The sequence below is a fragment of the Zonotrichia albicollis genome, chromosome 16, assembly GCF_047830755.1.
Source record: "Zonotrichia albicollis isolate bZonAlb1 chromosome 16, bZonAlb1.hap1, whole genome shotgun sequence".
Lineage (NCBI taxonomy): Eukaryota > Metazoa > Chordata > Aves > Passeriformes > Passerellidae > Zonotrichia > Zonotrichia albicollis.
The window spans coordinates 551,310-567,250 of record NC_133834.1 but is presented as its reverse complement, the minus strand read 5'-3'; the positions used below and the strand labels follow the sequence as shown (position 1 = coordinate 567,250).

At 54.5% G+C, this 15,941-nt stretch overlaps 2 protein-coding genes across 3 annotated transcripts; both read left to right on the top strand.

Moving 5' to 3' along the window:
• Positions 1 to 222: 222 nt before the first annotated feature.
• EARS2 (glutamyl-tRNA synthetase 2, mitochondrial) lies at positions 223 to 6,980 on the top strand. Of its 2 annotated transcripts, XM_074552647.1 has the most exons (10): positions 223 to 376; positions 842 to 997; positions 1,135 to 1,324; positions 1,561 to 2,033; positions 2,787 to 2,895; positions 3,547 to 3,700; positions 3,804 to 3,934; positions 4,179 to 4,314; positions 4,521 to 6,075; positions 6,916 to 6,980. In XM_074552647.1, the coding sequence occupies exons 1-9, from the start codon at positions 223 to 225 to the stop codon at positions 4,602 to 4,604; spliced, it is 1,587 nt and encodes a 528-aa protein (XP_074408748.1). In that variant the 3' UTR covers positions 4,605 to 6,075; positions 6,916 to 6,980. The 2 variants fall into 2 exon arrangements, with proteins under 2 accessions (XP_074408748.1, XP_074408749.1); XM_074552648.1 differs by lacking the exons at positions 4,521 to 6,075; positions 6,916 to 6,980 and having other exon boundaries at positions 3,785 to 3,934.
• GGA2 (golgi associated, gamma adaptin ear containing, ARF binding protein 2) lies at positions 5,384 to 15,932 on the top strand. The gene is made up of 15 exons (XM_074553261.1): positions 5,384 to 5,417; positions 5,991 to 6,075; positions 6,916 to 6,991; positions 7,480 to 7,578; positions 9,445 to 9,525; positions 10,186 to 10,323; positions 10,409 to 10,490; positions 11,038 to 11,089; positions 11,309 to 11,571; positions 11,794 to 11,849; positions 12,127 to 12,278; positions 13,082 to 13,251; positions 14,163 to 14,332; positions 14,663 to 14,773; positions 15,372 to 15,932. Exons 1-15 carry the CDS (start codon positions 5,384 to 5,386, stop codon positions 15,480 to 15,482), a joined length of 1,680 nt encoding a protein of 559 aa, XP_074409362.1. The 3' UTR covers positions 15,483 to 15,932.
• The last annotated feature ends 9 nt before the right edge of the window (positions 15,933 to 15,941 follow it).

Sequence of the window (15,941 nt, the reverse complement as noted above, 5' to 3'; positions counted from 1 at the left end):
GAGGCGGGAGGGGAGCTGGACCCTCCCCTCAGCGCTCCGGGCACCGGAACTGCCCCACGCTGCCGGGCCCGTGGCGGCGGCTGAGGGTCCGCCCCTCCCGCGACTGGACGAAGCGGGTGGCGGCGCCTTTAAGGGAGGCCCCGCCCCCGGCGGCGGCGCCCGCGGGGATTGGCTGCGGGGCCAGGCGGAAGCGGCGCCGCGGCCACGTGGGCGCGTGGCGGGATGGCGCGAGCTCTGCGCGTGCTGCGCTGCGCGGCGGCACCGGGACCGGGACCGGGACCGGGACCGGGATCGGGATCGGGATCGGGATCGGGACCGGGACCGGGACCCGAACCCGAGCGAGGACCGCGGGTCCGGTTCGGGCCCAGCCCCACAGGTAACCGACCCCTCGGCAGCCCCGCCCCTGCCCACCCCCGGGCTGCGCTGCGGCGGGGCGGGGTTTTGGGTTGAAAACATAAATTCGGGCTCTGGAGGTGTGGTGGCTGCTAGCTGCCCGGAGTGCTCTTGCCGGAGCTCCCGGGCTCGCCCCTGCAGCGTGTCCCGGTGCCCTCCCGCCGTGCGGGGTCACGGTCGGTGTACCGTGGCCATGCTGTTCCTGGCATGTGCCCGCTTGTCGGGCATTGCCCGGTCACTCTGGGGACTCTGTTCCTGGCAGTAGTCATCCATGAATTACTTCCAGAGCCAGTGCGCCCGGAGCTGGACGTGCCCCGGGTGCGGTGCCGCTCCCGCCTCGGTGCCGCTGCCCTCGCAGGCAGCATCCAGCGCCCTTCCAGCTCATATTTTAAAACTCTCCCCTTGGTCTCCTTTGTGACTGCCTTCTCTGATTTCCCCACGATTACAGGTTTTCTGCATTTAGGTGGCCTTAGGACTGCTTTGTACAATTATATCTTTGCCAAAAAACACCAAGGAACCTTTATTTTAAGAGTGGAGGATACAGATCAGAATCGGGTGGTGCCTGGAGCTGCAGAAGGAATAGAAGATATGTTGAACTGGGCAGGTATTTAGAAGCATCGTTCATTTTCCACCTGCTGAATCCTTACCTTTCTTGTAAAGGTTAACTGTACTCAGCGGGAGGGTGGGTCTGGCTGCCTTTGTCCGGGTTGCTCACTGCCTCTGTCCGTGCCGCTGTTGCAGGTATTCCCCCGGACGAGAGCCCCGGGCGGGGCGGCCCCGCCGGGCCCTACGTGCAGTCGCAGCGGCTGGAGCTGTACGGGCGGGCGGGCGCGGCGCTGCTGGCCAGCGGGGCCGCCTACCGCTGCTTCTGCAGCCCGCAGCGCCTGCAGCTGCTCCGCCGGGACGCGCTGCGCCGCCAGCAGACCCCGCGGTGCGTGTCTGACCCTGTGCCCTGCCCTGAGCCTCGCAGCTCCGGCTGTGCCTCCTGCCCGTGGAGGGAGGAGGCTCTGTCACCCTCCAGAGAGGAGGTGTTTGGATGTGCAGTGGGCGGGTTACAGCTGAAATTCAGGCGTCTGCTTAGAGTTTTGGGAGTGTAGAAACAGCTGGTGGTGTTGGCCTGTGCTGAGCAGAAGCCCTGGTGCCTGAGATGGTGCCCATCTCCCCAAGGTATGACAACCGGTGCCGGCACCTGACGGCCTCAGAGGTGGCCCAGAAGCTGTCCCAGGGCCTGGAGTGCGTCATCCGCTTCCGCCTGGAGAGGGGCGTGCAGCCCTTCCAGGACCTGGTCTACGGCTGGAGCAAGCACGAGGTGGCAGAGGTGGAGGGCGACCCCGTGATCCTCAAGGGGGACGGCTTCCCCACGTACCACCTGGCCAGCGTGGTCGATGACCACCACATGGGCATCACCCACGTGCTGCGCGGCACCGAGTGGCTGGCCTCCACCTCCAAGCACCTGCTGCTCTACAAGGCCTTGGGCTGGGAGCCGCCCCAGTTCGGGCACCTGCCGCTGCTGCTGAACAAGGACGGGGCCAAGCTGTCCAAGAGGCAGGGGGACATCTTCCTGGAGCGCTTTGCTCGGGACGGCTTCCTGCCAGAGGCGCTGCTGGACATGGTCACCAACTGCGGCTCGGGGTTTGCAGGTACCGCCAGGGGCTCCTGCCTGCCTGCCCATAGCATGCTGGCTTCATGGCATGGAGGGTTTGCTCTAATAGCTGAGATCCTGTCGGTGTTTGAAGGGATCAGGGAATGGGTGTCACATAACCAGCCAGTCACTGAGGTGCCACCGCACCTTCTGCAGAGCTCCTGTGGAAGGAGCTGGGGTGGTGGAAATCTGCAGCCATTAAAACTGAATCAGGTGCTTAGTGGGTTCTCCCTTGGGAAAACCCTCCCTTCAGGGCTGAGAAACTCTGTGAAGCCTTGAGAAAGCTTGCATTCTGTGGTTAGTGATTGCAGTGTTGTCTGGGACCTGCACCTTTCCTTGAACCTGACAGACCACGAGGAGCTGAGTCAATGTCTCCTTTTGTGGTTCTTGCTGTTGGGGATCACAGATTAACTTGTGTTCTGAGAGCTCTGCTTGGGAATGAAATCTTGCTTGGGCAGTGCCCGCTCCTGGCTGAGTGTGAGTTCTCTGTGGCCAGCTGAGGCAGAGGGGCTCTGCTGAGGAAGTGATGGAGGAGCCAAGCACAATGTCCCAGTGTCTCTGCAGCAGAGCAGCTCCTGGGGAGAGGGCAGCATGGCAGTGTGCCTGCTGCCACTTCCCTCCTGGGACACCCCTGCTGCTGCTGGCACTGCACGGGTGGCTGTCCTGTGTCACCTGTGTCATGTGCTGCCAGCCCAGCCCCATGCCTGAGGAGAGCACAGAGCCCTGTGATTCCCTCTGGCTTGTGTTGCAGAGAAGCAGATGGGGAGGACTCTGGAGGAGCTCATCTCCCAGTTTGAAGTAAGCAGAATTACAACCCATTCTGCTCTCCTGGACCTCGAAGCACTCCCAGAATTCAACAGGTAAAAAATTAGTGGTAGCTTTAAAATGTAGTAAGCACCATGTCAGTGAGAATTTATTTCTAGCACTTGGCTTTGGCTGGAGATTTTGTTTGTTGGATCCTGGTGCAGCATTTGTTGGGCCGTGCTAAGAGGAACCATAAGTTTCTGCTCACACAGTTCCTGCCTCCTCTCCCATTCTGTGCTTGGACTCTGGAGTTGGCAACACTGAAAGTCTAGGCAGAGGGTGGGTGTAGCTGGGAGGATCTAAAGTCTTATGTTTATAACCTAAGAAAATAACATCTAAAAAGAGCTAACACTTCCAGAAGGTTCTTCTGCAAGTACACTCGTGCTCCTAGGACATTGTGCTGCTAAGGTGGCGTCATCATCAGTTCCCTGTGGGGCACCAGGGCCAAATGCTTCTTTGTAGAGTGTCTGACTCTGGTTTAGTGCTGCTTTTCCAACACTTCCACAGTTTCAGTTGGTCAGAGCATGGTGCTAAAAATGCCAGAGTTGAGAGTTCAGTCCCCAGATGGGCTGTTCCCTTAAGAGTTGGACTTGATGATCTTTGAGGGTCTCCTCCAGCTCAGAATATTCTGGGATTCCTGTGAGACGTGGTTGGGGTGATCTGAGGCAACCCAAAGCACTCCAAAGGCAGGTCTTGCTGTGCTGCAGGATTCACCTCAGCCGTCACATTGAGAACCAAGGGCTGCGCCAGAAGCTCGTCAGGGAGCTGCGGGGGCTGGTGGAGCTCGTCTATGGGCAGCAGCAAGTGGATCCAGATGTTCTGGAAGAGGAATATGTGGAGCGAGTCCTTCTGCTGAGAAAGGTATGGGTAGTGGCAGAGTGCTGTGCCCCCATCCTCCAGGCTGAGGAATTGCTTCCTCCACAGCACAGCCCTCTGCCTTGCCAGCTTTGCTTCCCTCCCCCAGGGCCACATAAGCCTCCTGAAGGATCTGGTGTCCAGTGGTTACTCCTACCTGTGGGTCAGGCCCTCGGTGTCCCGGCAGCAGCTACAAACAATTTCTGCAGAAGTAGATAAAATAGGAAAACTGGTCTCAGGGTAAGTGTGCTGCTCTCTGAGCTGAGTAGTGGCAGAAATGGCTCCTCATCTCTGACAACAGTCAGAATTACTGCTTTTTCTGTGGTTTCCTGGGTCTGTGGCATAATTTTGTAGTTTAAACTTGCTTTATTGAATGAGCTCTGCTGCTGGTGCGCAGAAGGAGCGCCCTGGCACAGGGCAGGGGTGAGGGGTGGGAGCCCTGTGGTTTCCATGTCCCCAGAGTGTAAGGACACCTTTCCCAAAGGCTCCTGACAAGGCCAGCAGCTGCCCTGACTGTGGAGGAGTTGAACAGAGAGCTGAGAAGTGTGCAGAAGCAGACCAGAGAGACCAAGTACAGCAGCATGATGCAGCTCCTGCGCCTGGCGCTCAGCGGGCAGCAGGTAAAACAGCAGTTCTGAGATGATGTGCAGTGTGCTTTCACAGAGCTCAAACCCACGGTTTACAGGAGTTCTCCAGAGCCTAGTCCTGGCTCAGCTCTGGTGCCAGCCCTTCAGGTCCCTCTGGGCAGGGCTGGCAGCAGCCTGTGATGCACAGACACGAGCTGGGCAGTTCAGCTCCTGTGCTCAGTGACTGTCTCTGTTTGCAGCACGGCCCCAGTGTGGCAGAGATGATGGTGACCCTGGGAGCTGAGGAGGTGTGTGGCCGCATACACAGAGCCCTGTCCAGCTGACAGGGACGTCGGTGACACTGCCAGGCTGGCACTGGCATGGTGCAGGTGGCGCCTGTGTGATCCTCTCCGAGCAGACGAGCTGGGCTTCAGGCCAGGCAGGTGTCTGGGCTGGCCCCACGTCTGTAGGAACCTGCACCAAGCACAAGCCACTTCGTCTGCGAGAGGAACCAAATCCAGATTCAGCTCCATCCTGCCACTGTCTCGTGCAAGGAGCCTGCTTGGCAGGGTGGGAGAAGAAGACATCAGCATTTAAATTCAGAGCATGTGGACAGAAAGGAAATGAACTGAATGCAGCAGATGGGATTCTTTTTGGAGAGGGTACCTACAGCTACACAACACTGTTCCCCAATAAATACAGTGGGGGGTATTTTTATATGTCTATAGATATATATTATAGCTGTTGCCCTCTTAGCTGCCCTGGTGTCCTACCAGGCTGAGCGAGCTGCTGAGAGGGGGGTTTCCTGTGCACTGTGTCATGCACGTGATTCCGCTGAGAACACCCCTGATCACGAGACTGAGATGTTTTATCCTCTTCTGTCTGATTCCCTTCTAATTATTAAATCAACGTGGTGACTTTGATTCCGTTCTCACGGTTACTCTGCAGGCGCTGAGGGGAGGAGCTCAGGGCTTGTGCTGAGCCCACACCCGCGGCAGCGCTTCCACAGCAGCCACACGAGCCCTTCTCCAGCACAGCACAGCCCACCCCAGCAGCCTCACGTGGGCTGCCCTGGCCGCCCGGAGCCGCTTCCTGCCGGGCACAGGGACGCGGGCACACAGCCATGGCTGGCAGCGGGCAGCTGGAGCGCTGGCTCAGTGAGTGGGGCTGGGGCTGCGGGTCTGGGCTGGCTCTGCTGCCTCCTCCAGCCTGGGTGGGCACTGGAGCAGCTTCAGCTCCCTGGGGAAGGGGCTGCTGCCCCCATGGAGCCCTGGTAGAGTGGTGTGGGTGCTGGCTTGCTGCATCTGGCTTCTTCCCCATCTGTCCTGCCCCCAAAGCTGGCTCAGTGACAGACTGGCGAGTGGGATAGAGGCAAAAAAGACTTTTTCTCCTGAATTCAGCTGTGCTAATGTGTAAACTGCCTGTGTTCCAGCACAAGTTTTGTAGTGGTCTTGGGAGAGCTGCCTGTAAATGGTTTTTAAGTTTCTCCTGCTAAAAGCAACATCTGCTGTTGTCAGGCTGTGCTTGACTTTAAGTGTGTGCTTGGGACTATATTTTTAGGCAGGCTTTAGTAACAGCTGTTTCCTGCTCGTCCTGGATCTCCCTTTTCTGCCACAGAAAGCTCTGGAGCAGCGGCAGCAGCGAGGTCTGAGCTGCTTCCTGCTCTGGGCACTGGCTCACACTGAGCCTGGGCTTTGCTTCTTCCTCTCTTGTTTTTCTCCCTCTGTAAGATGAGGCCACTGACCCGAGTGTCTCCGAGGAGAACTGGGAATGCATCCAGCGGTTCTGCGAGCAGGTGAACGCTGCCACGGAGGGGTAAGGCAGACACAGAGCTCTTTGTGCTCCCCCAGGCTCTGAGCTCCCCTTGTGGATCTGTGGGGCAGGGCCTGGGGCTGTGCTGTGGGCAGCTGAGGGGGCTCACGGGGCTCTGCCCCTCCTGGGAGCAGAAAGGAGTTGGAAATACGAGTTGGAAATAGGAGTGTGCCAGTGCGGTGGAGGGTGATGTCAGGGAATGGGCTCTGCCACCAGTGCTGGAGCCCACGGGCAGCAGGTCCTGCTGGCCGTGTCCTTAGGGGTCTGCACAAGGATTCTGCTGTGGGGTTCTGCAGGGGAGCCCCCAGGCAGCTCAGCCTCAGCTTTTCAGACAAGGGAAGGATCTCTGCTGAGGTTTCCTCACCTTCCAGCTGACAGTCTGGCCTCTGTGGGAAGTAGCAGGGAGTAATTAAGCTAGTGACCCATCAAACCTTAGTGATCATCCCTGTGTTTAGAGCAGGCTGAGTTCAGAGCTCATGGCCTGGCACCCACACGTGCCCAGGAGCTGGCACAGGCTGTCCTGGCTGTCACTGGAGCTCTGCAGCTGCAGAGCCAGCTCTGGTGGTGCCTGGGCAGGGACACCCCCAGCCTGTCCCTCTGCTGCCTCCCAAAGGGCAGCCCTGGGCAGGGCTGGGGGCAGTGCTGGGGTCACCAGTGCAGCCCTGTGTGTGTGCAGTGTCCCTGGGCAGCACTGTGCCCAAGGAAGGGTGTCTGTCCTGCTGGCAGCCCAGCAGCTGCCCTTCTGTGCCGACCCAGCCCGGCAGCCTCTGCTCTTCCTGGGAGCTCGTGCATGCTGTGAATTTCTTTGTGACTTGCTAAATGACTTGCTTTGCTCTTCCCCAGCCCGTGGTTTGCGCTGAGGCTGCTGGCACACAAAATCCAGTCCCCTCAGGAGGGGGAAGCCCTGCATGCCCTCACAGTGAGTACTTCCATCAGCACACAAAGCAGTCACTGGGAAACAGCTGGCAGGTAGAACAGAGCAGAGAGGATAGCTCTCTTCCTTTGCTCTTAGATGTCCATGTCTTTGTCTTGGATGCCTCTCCATTTCACTTTCCCTTGCACAAGGGCACAGTGGGGGCAGTAACTGCTTCTGTTCCTCCCCAGCTGCTCTGCTGAGGTGTTTGTTGGTCTGCAGCTCCGGCTGTGTGAGCTGTGTCCCACCACCAAGGCAAGAGCTCAAAAGTTGTTAGTGATGGGTAGAACAGAGCAGGAGGCCTTAAATGTGCTGCCTAGGAAGGCTGGATGAAGGAATAAAACATGTTCTTGCTGCATGGCTTTCTCAGTCTCTTGTGTTGGTGACTGCAGTGTCAGAAAGTTCTTACATTTAGTAATATAGTGACAAAATTTTTGAAAGCTCCCCAAGCCTTGTGTTTTCGGTTCCTGTTGGTAACATTTTGCTTTTTGCAGGTGCTGGAGACTTGTGTGAACAACTGCGGTGACAGATTTCACAGTGAAATGGCAAAATTTAGGTTTCTGAATGAGCTGATTAAAGTGCTTTCCCCAAAGGTAGGTGGTGGTGCTTACAGGGTGTTTTGGGATAAGGAATGCACTCTGCTTTCTCAGAGGCAGTGGGATCTTCTGGCCATGCTCCTCTTCATGGGGCTGGGCCTGCCTGAGACACCCTCTGAGCATCACACCATCCATTTCCCTTTCTGGTGGCTCCTGCACACATTTACCACTGGGGCACGTTTCATTTTCCATTGCATCAGCCCAAGGGCAGAGCTGAAAAAAGCTGATTGCAAAGAAGTGCTCAACTGAAGAACAAAACTCCTTGTCTCAGTCTCAGGCTTGATAACAGAATTTCAGTGAAGCCACAGACTCTGAAGCACATATCACTGAAGACAATTCTGTTACTGCTCTGAGAGGACAGGTATCATTTAGTCAGTTGGAAATGCCTGGCCTTGGGAGGTTTGTGTTTTTATAGTTAAAGGAGTGGTCATAGGCAGTAATGAGAGAAAATGGAGAAAGCACCCAGATGCTGATAAGAGATAAGAATGAATGATGTTTGTTTCTGGTTTTGTTCAGTTTTCCTGTGTCTGGGGCTGGCTGAGGCCAGTGCTGTGACTGTATTGCAGCAGCACAGAATGTTTTCACTAAAATAACCTGCATTGGGTTTCGGATTCAATAACTGATCAGAGAAGTTTGAAGTGGTTTAATTTTGATAATCATAGTATCTGTGTGTGATTCTCATTTGAGATTTTTGTCTTTCTTTACTGTCTTGTTTTCAGTACTATGGAATTTGGTCTTCAGAAAAAGTCAAGTCGAGGGTCACAGAAGTGATATTCAGTTGGACAGTCTGGTTTCCTCAGGAAGTCAAAATCCAGGATGCTTATCAGATGCTGAAGAAACAAGGTTCAGTTCTGTTATTTCAGTTTCCTTTTTAGCCTCCCGAGCCCATGGTTTCCCCCACAGATATCTGCTCCCCTCAGCTTGTGACTCAGCTTTTTCCTGACATGCTGTGTGTGAGAAGGGACAAAGGTCCCAGGCTGGCTGGGTTCTGAAGGATGCATGGAACTGTTTAAAGGGATTTTCCAAAGAACAGCCTTCCTGAGCACAGCTCAGACCAGTCTGAGGCCCCTGCTCACACTGTGGGCAGGGAAAAAGCACAGGACAGGCTCAGAACTGATCTTTGCCCTGGAATATCTCCCAGGGTTATGAGAGATGAGTTCAGAGGGATCCTGGGGTGAATTTTTTCATCCACTCCATTATATTTAGTGGTCCCCAGTGGTATTTTAATCTGGAAATCTGTGCAAAACCTCATGCACTGTTGGGCATCGAGGTTTCAGCAGCTTGGGCATCACTGGAAAACTGCTGTTACCTGTTCCAGGGATTGTAAAAGAAGATCCCAAACTGCCAGAAGACAAAATTTTACCTCCCCCTTCTCCAAGACCTCAGAATTCTATTTTTGACACAGATGAAGAGAAGTCCCAGGTAAACCTTAGAGTCTGCATGCCCCACCCTCTGTTTTGTCCTGATGAGAAAAGAGGTTCAGTAATATTTTGGGAGCTTCTGCTGTTTGAGACAATCTCAGAATAATGCTGATGCCTCCTGCAGTGCAACAGCTAGAGAACTCTCTGAGGCTTTGTCAGAAATATTTCCTTAGAAAACAGTGAAACTTTTTTACAGAAAAGCATCAGTTTCCATGAAATTTCCCCAAGGGAGGGCTTCTCCAGGTCTTACAGGAGTTCTGCAGAGCCAGAGACCCTAATGCTGAGCAGCAGTGTGTGCAGGAGCATTGTGGCCTGGGCTGGGCTGTGGGACAGGAGCGGACACCCCAGGATGATGGAGCCGTTGTGCAGCAGTGGCTGTGGCGTGGGCACAGTGCCAGGGCTGCTGCTGCTGCTGCTCACTGCTGCCCGTCTGTGCCCGCAGCTCCTGGCCAGGCTGCTGAGGAGCGGCCGCCCCGCGGACCTGCAGGCAGCCAACCGCCTGATCCAGAGCGCCGTCAAGGAGGTGGGGGCTGCCCCAGGGCCCCTCTGCCCCGGGGAGGGTGGGGAGCCTTTCCATGTCACAGGGGACCCTCTGCACGCAGCCCCATGGAGGGCACCGTGCTCAGTCTCTAAATTGTTCTGAGATCACAGCTGGGATCATTTTGTTTTGTTTCACTAAAATGTGCCCTTGCCAGAGAGGGAATTTGTGAATGTGCATAGAGCAGGACACTTCTGTGTCAGTGGGACCTTGGCAGTAGTACTGCAGAAGTGGCTGGAAATTTCCAAAAATAAACTCAGTTCCCAGATGGAAAGAAGTCACTTCTGTACAGAACTGCCTCTTTCCTGCATGCAGTTTGTGTGCATGTCTGGCCTGTTTACATGTTCCATCTGAAGGAGCATCCCACTTCTCTGCCCATGCAGGAGATCTGGTTTAACAAAGCCCTTGGTTGTTCTGTGTGGCAGAAGCCACCAACTCCCAGCTCAAATTCTGAAGTCACACTCGTGCCTGTGGTGAGACGTATTCCATATTCCACAGCACACGGCCAGGGTGCCTTGATGGGGCAGCTGGGGGCTTGTTCTCACCTGTGCTGCTTTGTGCCTTCTCTACCTGCAATAAAATATTAATAGGTGTGACCCTGAGTGCTCCAGCCAAGTCACAGTAATATTTCATTTTTTGTCATAGGAACAAGAAAAGTCAGCTCAGGTGTCCCGAAGAGTGAACACCATCCGTGAGGTTTCTGAGAACGTCAGGCGTATGGATGAGTTCCTGGAGAGCTACAGGAGAGGTGAATTATCCCCAGGTGACCAGGAGAGCCTGCAGGTGAATGCTCTTTCCCCTCCCTTGCGGGGGTGGCCCGGACAGAGGTGTGGGTGCTGGGGAGCTCAGCAGTGCCGTGTCCCCCCAGGCTCTGTTCCAGCGCTGCGAGAGGCTCCGGCCACTGCTCTTCCGCCTGGCCAGCGAGGCCGTGCCTGACGAGGAGGCTCTGGGTAAGAGCCAGCACTGTCCTTGTGCCCCTTGGCACTGGCACGGGGCTGTGCCCTGCCCTGGGAGGGGAGTGCTGGCTGCTTGGCACCCTGTGGGCAAAGCTCCCCACTCTCACCATGAAACCGTGCCCAGGGAAGTGGCATTTGGTCTCCTCCTGCTCGTCTCTGAGGAAGCTGTTAATTTTCACTTGGAGCCCAAAGTTAAACACTGAATCTGTTTCTTCAGATGAGGTGGTTTTCTGAGTTTTTTTGAGTTCTGATGTTCAGAGAACTGAAAAGAAAGTGCAGAAGAGATGGCAGGAATTAGGAACACTTTAGAGATGGGATAAGATTTCAAAGGGATCTTGATAAATGAGAGAGAGGCCTGGAATCAGCAGCTGTGTGTGCAAAATGGAATGAAAAGTGAGTGAGGAGCTGAGGGCAGCCTGCTCTGCTGGGCCTTGCTCCTGAGCTGCACTGTCCCTTCCTCAGGAGCATTTTGGGGGGGTGCTGTGGAACTGTCTGACCTTCCCCTGGAAGATGAGTGTTTGTGTGTGCTCTGGTTTCCCAGCTGAGGTCCTGCAGGCCAATGACCAGCTCTCCTGGGCGCTGGGGCAGTACAGGCAGGCTGTGGCCAGCCAGGAGGATGGGGATGGAGCAGGTTCAGCTGCCAGCTCTGCCCGTGCACCAGGTGAGGAGCCCCCACAGCAGCTCTGCCCTGCATGCCAGCTGGGAGCGGGGTTTGGCAGGGAAGTGCTGCTCAGAGAACGAACCTGAAGAAAGTGCTGTAACACACAAAAAGTATTACGTCACCATCATTTTCTCTTGCATATAATTGACAGGAGATACTCCCCAGGCTCCTCGCCTTTGAGGCACAGCTGCAGCCGTGGCTGTGCCAGCCCTCCCCAGGCTCCAGCTAACCGTGTCTGTTCCCCAGCGTGCCGAGCAGCCCCGCGGCGCACGAGGAGCTACACCCTGATCGACTTCTCCGAGCTGGAGGCCACGGCCCAGAGCCCCCCAGAGCCCTCTGCAGACACAGCCTCAGCCCCCCGGCACGGCAGCACCGCCTCCAGCTGCCTGCTCGAGGAGCAGCTGCACTCCTTAGGTCTGTATGTGCACCTCGGTGCCCCCTCCTTACTGGGGTTTGGGGTCTTCAGTCAAGGGAGGGGAACTTTGGCTTCAGCATCAGTCCCAAGGGAAAGTGGGGCCTTCCAGATGGAGGTTTGCAGGGATGCAGTGTCTCCAGCGGTGTCAGACAGCAAAGGAAGCACCTGTGGAAAGCCCTGTTTTCTGTACATTATCTGTGGTATTTTGGTGTCTTTCTTAGGTCTCAGCAATTCCCCTGTCACACAGGAACCACCCCCTGATTTTGGCCTGGCAGAGGTGAGTGATGCTCAGATACTCTGCTGTCCATAAGGTATAAAGGACAAAAATCAGAGATGATTCCTGCTCTGCCTTTCCCTGGCAGCCCTTCTGGTGCAGCACTCTGTTCTGAAGGGAAACCGCAATCCTTGTGCTCTCAGGTGCAGTTTGCAACCAAATGACTCTTGTGTATTTCTGCTTTAGGTAGTGGTGTGTGATAAACAGAGTTCTTTTTAGTGCAACAGGTTTATTGTTGCTGATATTATACAGCATGAACCTGAAGAGCCTTGTTTTCCAGCCTGCTGTACACAATGGCTTTAGGGAAGGTGTAAGTGCTGTTCAAAGCCTGGCACCACAGCAGGGCTGGGAGGACAGCTGTGCAGGGAAGAGTGAGTTCCAGAGCCTGGATGAACAGCTCTCTCCACCACCCAGGACCAAGACATCCTCTTTGTAAGTAAACTCTTGATAACAGAGTCAGATCTGGGGGCTGAGGAATTCTTTTACAGCAGGGAGGTTTAGGAAAACCTTTCAGCTACCTCTGGTTAGTGATGGCAGGTGATCCATGCACATATTGGCCCTTTCCTGCAGTTCTGCACTGGTTGATTGTAGTTAATTGCACACCTTGGACCTTCCAAGGGTTAGAAATTTGGGGAGACAAATCCTATTGGTTGATAACAAGGTGATGTTCAGCTAAAAGAACAAAAACCTTATGGTCAGGCCTTTTTATAAAAACCTGTCACTCAAAAAGCCCTTTTCTGAGCTTTCTCCAGTCTGTGACTAGGGAGTTTCCAGACATTCAGTGGAAGCTTGGAACAGTTCACAAATCCAATTAATCTCCACAGATCTTCAGAGCAGGAGACTATTACAGTATGCTTATACAGTCTGTCATATTACAAGAAACTTTACTGAAGATTTTCAGCTTCCCGTGATGTCTTTGAGCAGGAATTTACTTTGATCTGCCTGACTAGGGCTCCAGGGAAGCTGTGCTCAGGGATGGCAGACTTCCAAAGCCCTAAACCTAAGTTTTACCATAGTAACAGAACCAAAATCTGCCTTAATGAATTTTGAAACAGAAAGATCTTCCACAAATGATAGAGTTCTTGAATTCCTCAAGGGCTCAGAGTGTAAGTCTGTAGTTTCTTTATACCTAAAGGGTATGAGGGATTGGGAATAGAGACAGACACAGCAGAAGACAGTACATTCCCTGTAGTATCCCTGCTTAATACAAGCTTTCTGCATGCCTTTCTTTGCAGGGATTTATCACCAATGAAATTGCCCTTTCCAGATCTTCCAAATAACTCAGTGGCAGATCCTCCCCTCCTCAGTCCAGGCTATGATCTGAAGCCTGCTGCCTCTTTGCACCCAGCTTCCAATGATGCTTCTCTAGAAAACCTTTTTGTGCCTTTAATTTCAGTTACACCAAGTAAGTACAATTCTGTGCCCCAGCTCTGCTTACTAGAGCTCTTCCATGAGTTTTGCAGGACAGGAAGCCAAAGTAGCTTCATGCTGTGTGGGTCACTGGGACAAGTAATGACTGTTCTGTGATGGGTTTAATGTACCTGAGAATTTGAGCAGGTGCTAGGGATCAGAGCATGAGAATGTCCTTGTCCTCGCTACTCATTGCTCAGGAGTTTTCTGCCCTGCCTGATCTTTGTGATGTGCTTCTAAACCCTGTCCTTCACACCTTCAGTCAAGCTTCAAGCAGTTGTTCCACTAAAAGTCCTAAAAGACACTTTTGAGTGGGAGTTGCCCCACTTCCTAAAGGAGGAAGCTCTTCATTCCACCTTTGCTTTTTGGTTTCACACTGTATGGCCCAGCTCTGCAGCTCGATCCCGAGCATTTCCTGGGAATGTCACCCTGGGGTCTCAGCCTGGGACCACAGAGCCTTGGCTCTCACTGCTGCTGAGGTGCGCAGACATCCTGATCTGCCTTCAGCCTCAAGTGAAGCTCTTAGCAGATTTTGGAAGGGCAGGATGGTGACAGTCAGGTGTGAATTAGCCAGGCATGGATGGTAAGGAGCCAAATCCTGTGTGTGCCCAGAAAGGCACTTTGCTTTTCCCACCACATCTCTGCTGGATCCACACCTGACTTCTCTCAAGGACTGGTGGAACCTGAGCTGCTAAATCCCAAAGGCAGACATCCAGATTCCTGTCTCTGCCTTGGAGGCAGATGTAAATCAGGGGCTGTGTGCCATTTGGTCTGTGAGTTTGCCAAAGGAAGTAAAAGTTTGTCTGCATTTTCCTTTTTGCTTTTCCTTATCCCATCTTTCCTGATTGCCCTCAGATGGCAGAGGAAGCCAGGCCTTGATTCTGGTTCTCGATTTGTCTCTTGCAGGCACCATCTCTCCACTCACTGTGTATGACAGGAATGGTTTCAAGGTCATGCTCCACTTCTCCAGAGACCCAGCTCCCGGCCGACCAGGTGTGCTGGTGATGGTTCTGTCCATGCTCAGCACCTCAGCACACCCCATTAAGGACATAGTGTTCCAGGCTGCAGTCCCAAAGGTGAGAAACCTGTGACAAATAGCAGAGATGCTCAGAAATGTCCTGAGAAGAAAGGTCACCATTTCTTACTGAGCATTTGCCTTGCTCATGGGAAACTGTGTGGCTCCCTGTCTCTGCACAGAGATCCTGTTGCACAGTGGTGCCTGTTTCACTGTGTGTGTCCATGGATAGAACTGGCTGTTTAGCAATATCTGCCTTTAGTGGCAGGCTGTGCTTCTCACTGAATGAAGAGTCTGTCTGATGTACCTTTAACCAGCTCCATGGCTCACTGAGGCTCACAGCCCTTTCCCAGCATGGATTAACAAGTGTTTATTTTGTTTTCTCTTTCAGACCATGCAAATTAAGCTACAACCAGCCTCTGGTTCTGAGCTGCCAGCCTTCAGCCCTCTCCTCCCACCTGCAGTGCTGTCCCAGGTGCTGCTGCTCTCCAACCCACACAAGGTGCTGCTGGTGGGCACTGGGAACTCCCTGGCTGTTTGTGTGAAAAATGGGGAGACCCCTAATAACGGGGAGGTGTAGTGGAGAGACAGGGCAGTCTGGACTGTGCTGGGAAGATGATTTTCTGCTCAAAGAGCTGTCAGAGCTACAGTCTGAAGGACTGTGCGGGCAGTTGTGCAGGGGCCTGTGCAATTCTGGAGGACCTGCACACAGACACAGCTGCAGGCACTTGTGGTGCAGCTGATGGAACACAGGGGCACCCAAGGCACAAGTGATGGGTGGCAGATCTTTTGCACTGGTGGATAGTTATGAGACCCAAGATCAGTGTAAGGAACTCTGAGTAGGCTGCCCAGGCCTGGATTGCCAACATGCCCATGGCTGGAATGCACAGTTATGTTGCTCTTCGAGTTGCTCTTCTCTGTATTAGGTTAGGATAAGTATATCCTTAGGTTAACCTATCCAGGGTTTCCTCCTGTGCAGAGCTTCTGCAAGGCTGGTGTTTCCCCTTTCAGAGGTGGCTGACTGCAGTGAGGCCATGAGGGTTGAAGGAGTCTGGGAGTTTATAATCATGGTGTGCCCCTCTCTTTCCCTTCTCTCGCAGGATCCCATCCGCCTGAAGTACAGACTGGTGTTCACGCAGGGCCTGCAGCCCTTCTGTGAGGTGGGAGAGGTGACTGGCTTTCCAGAAGCAGAGCTCTGGGGCAGGAGCTGAAGTCCAGCTGGCGCAGACACTGCCGTGTGTCCGATGGGGAGTGACTGGGGACCAGCAGCGCCCCGTGAGGGCACCGTTCTGGGGATCTGCCAGCTCCTTCCTCCTTGTTGTGCCCGCAGGAGGAGGAGTGTGGGCTGGCTGCTTGTGCCACAGCCTGTCGCTGCAGCTGAGCCTGCTTTAAGGAGCCTGCTGGAGCCTCTGTGCCTCTGCCACGCACACCTTCCTGCTGCTTCTGGGCCATCTCCCTTTACTTGTGAATTAAAAAAACAAAGTGAATCACACCAGCATTCAGCCCCCGTGCCAGCCTGTTCCAGGGACACAGGGACACCCCGGCTCGGTTTCCCCGGAGCCAGTGCCGGGTGCAGCGAGGGGCGCTGGGCCCGGTACCGGCAGCGCTGGGAGGGAGCAGGGCCGGGCATAGGGCCTGCGGACAGCGGGGCTTGGCTCCCGGCCGGACAC

Excerpts from the sequence above, each read along its gene's own strand:
- EARS2 (XM_074552647.1), top strand. The coding sequence starts at position 223 with ATGGCGCGAGCTCTGCGCGTGCTGCGCTGCGCGGCGGCACCGGGACCG. Across the intron at positions 377-841 it reads GTTCGGGCCCAGCCCCACAG|GTTTTCTGCATTTAGGTGGC; the intron begins GTAACCGACCCC and ends CCACGATTACAG. Across the intron at positions 1,325-1,560 it reads CGCCGCCAGCAGACCCCGCG|GTATGACAACCGGTGCCGGC; the intron begins GTGCGTGTCTGA and ends CATCTCCCCAAG.
- GGA2 (XM_074553261.1), top strand. The coding sequence starts at position 5,384 with ATGGCTGGCAGCGGGCAGCTGGAGCGCTGGCTCA. Across the intron at positions 5,418-5,990 it reads GCAGCTGGAGCGCTGGCTCA|ATGAGGCCACTGACCCGAGT; the intron begins GTGAGTGGGGCT and ends TCCCTCTGTAAG. Across the intron at positions 7,579-9,444 it reads TTAAAGTGCTTTCCCCAAAG|CTCCTGGCCAGGCTGCTGAG; the intron begins GTAGGTGGTGGT and ends CTGTGCCCGCAG.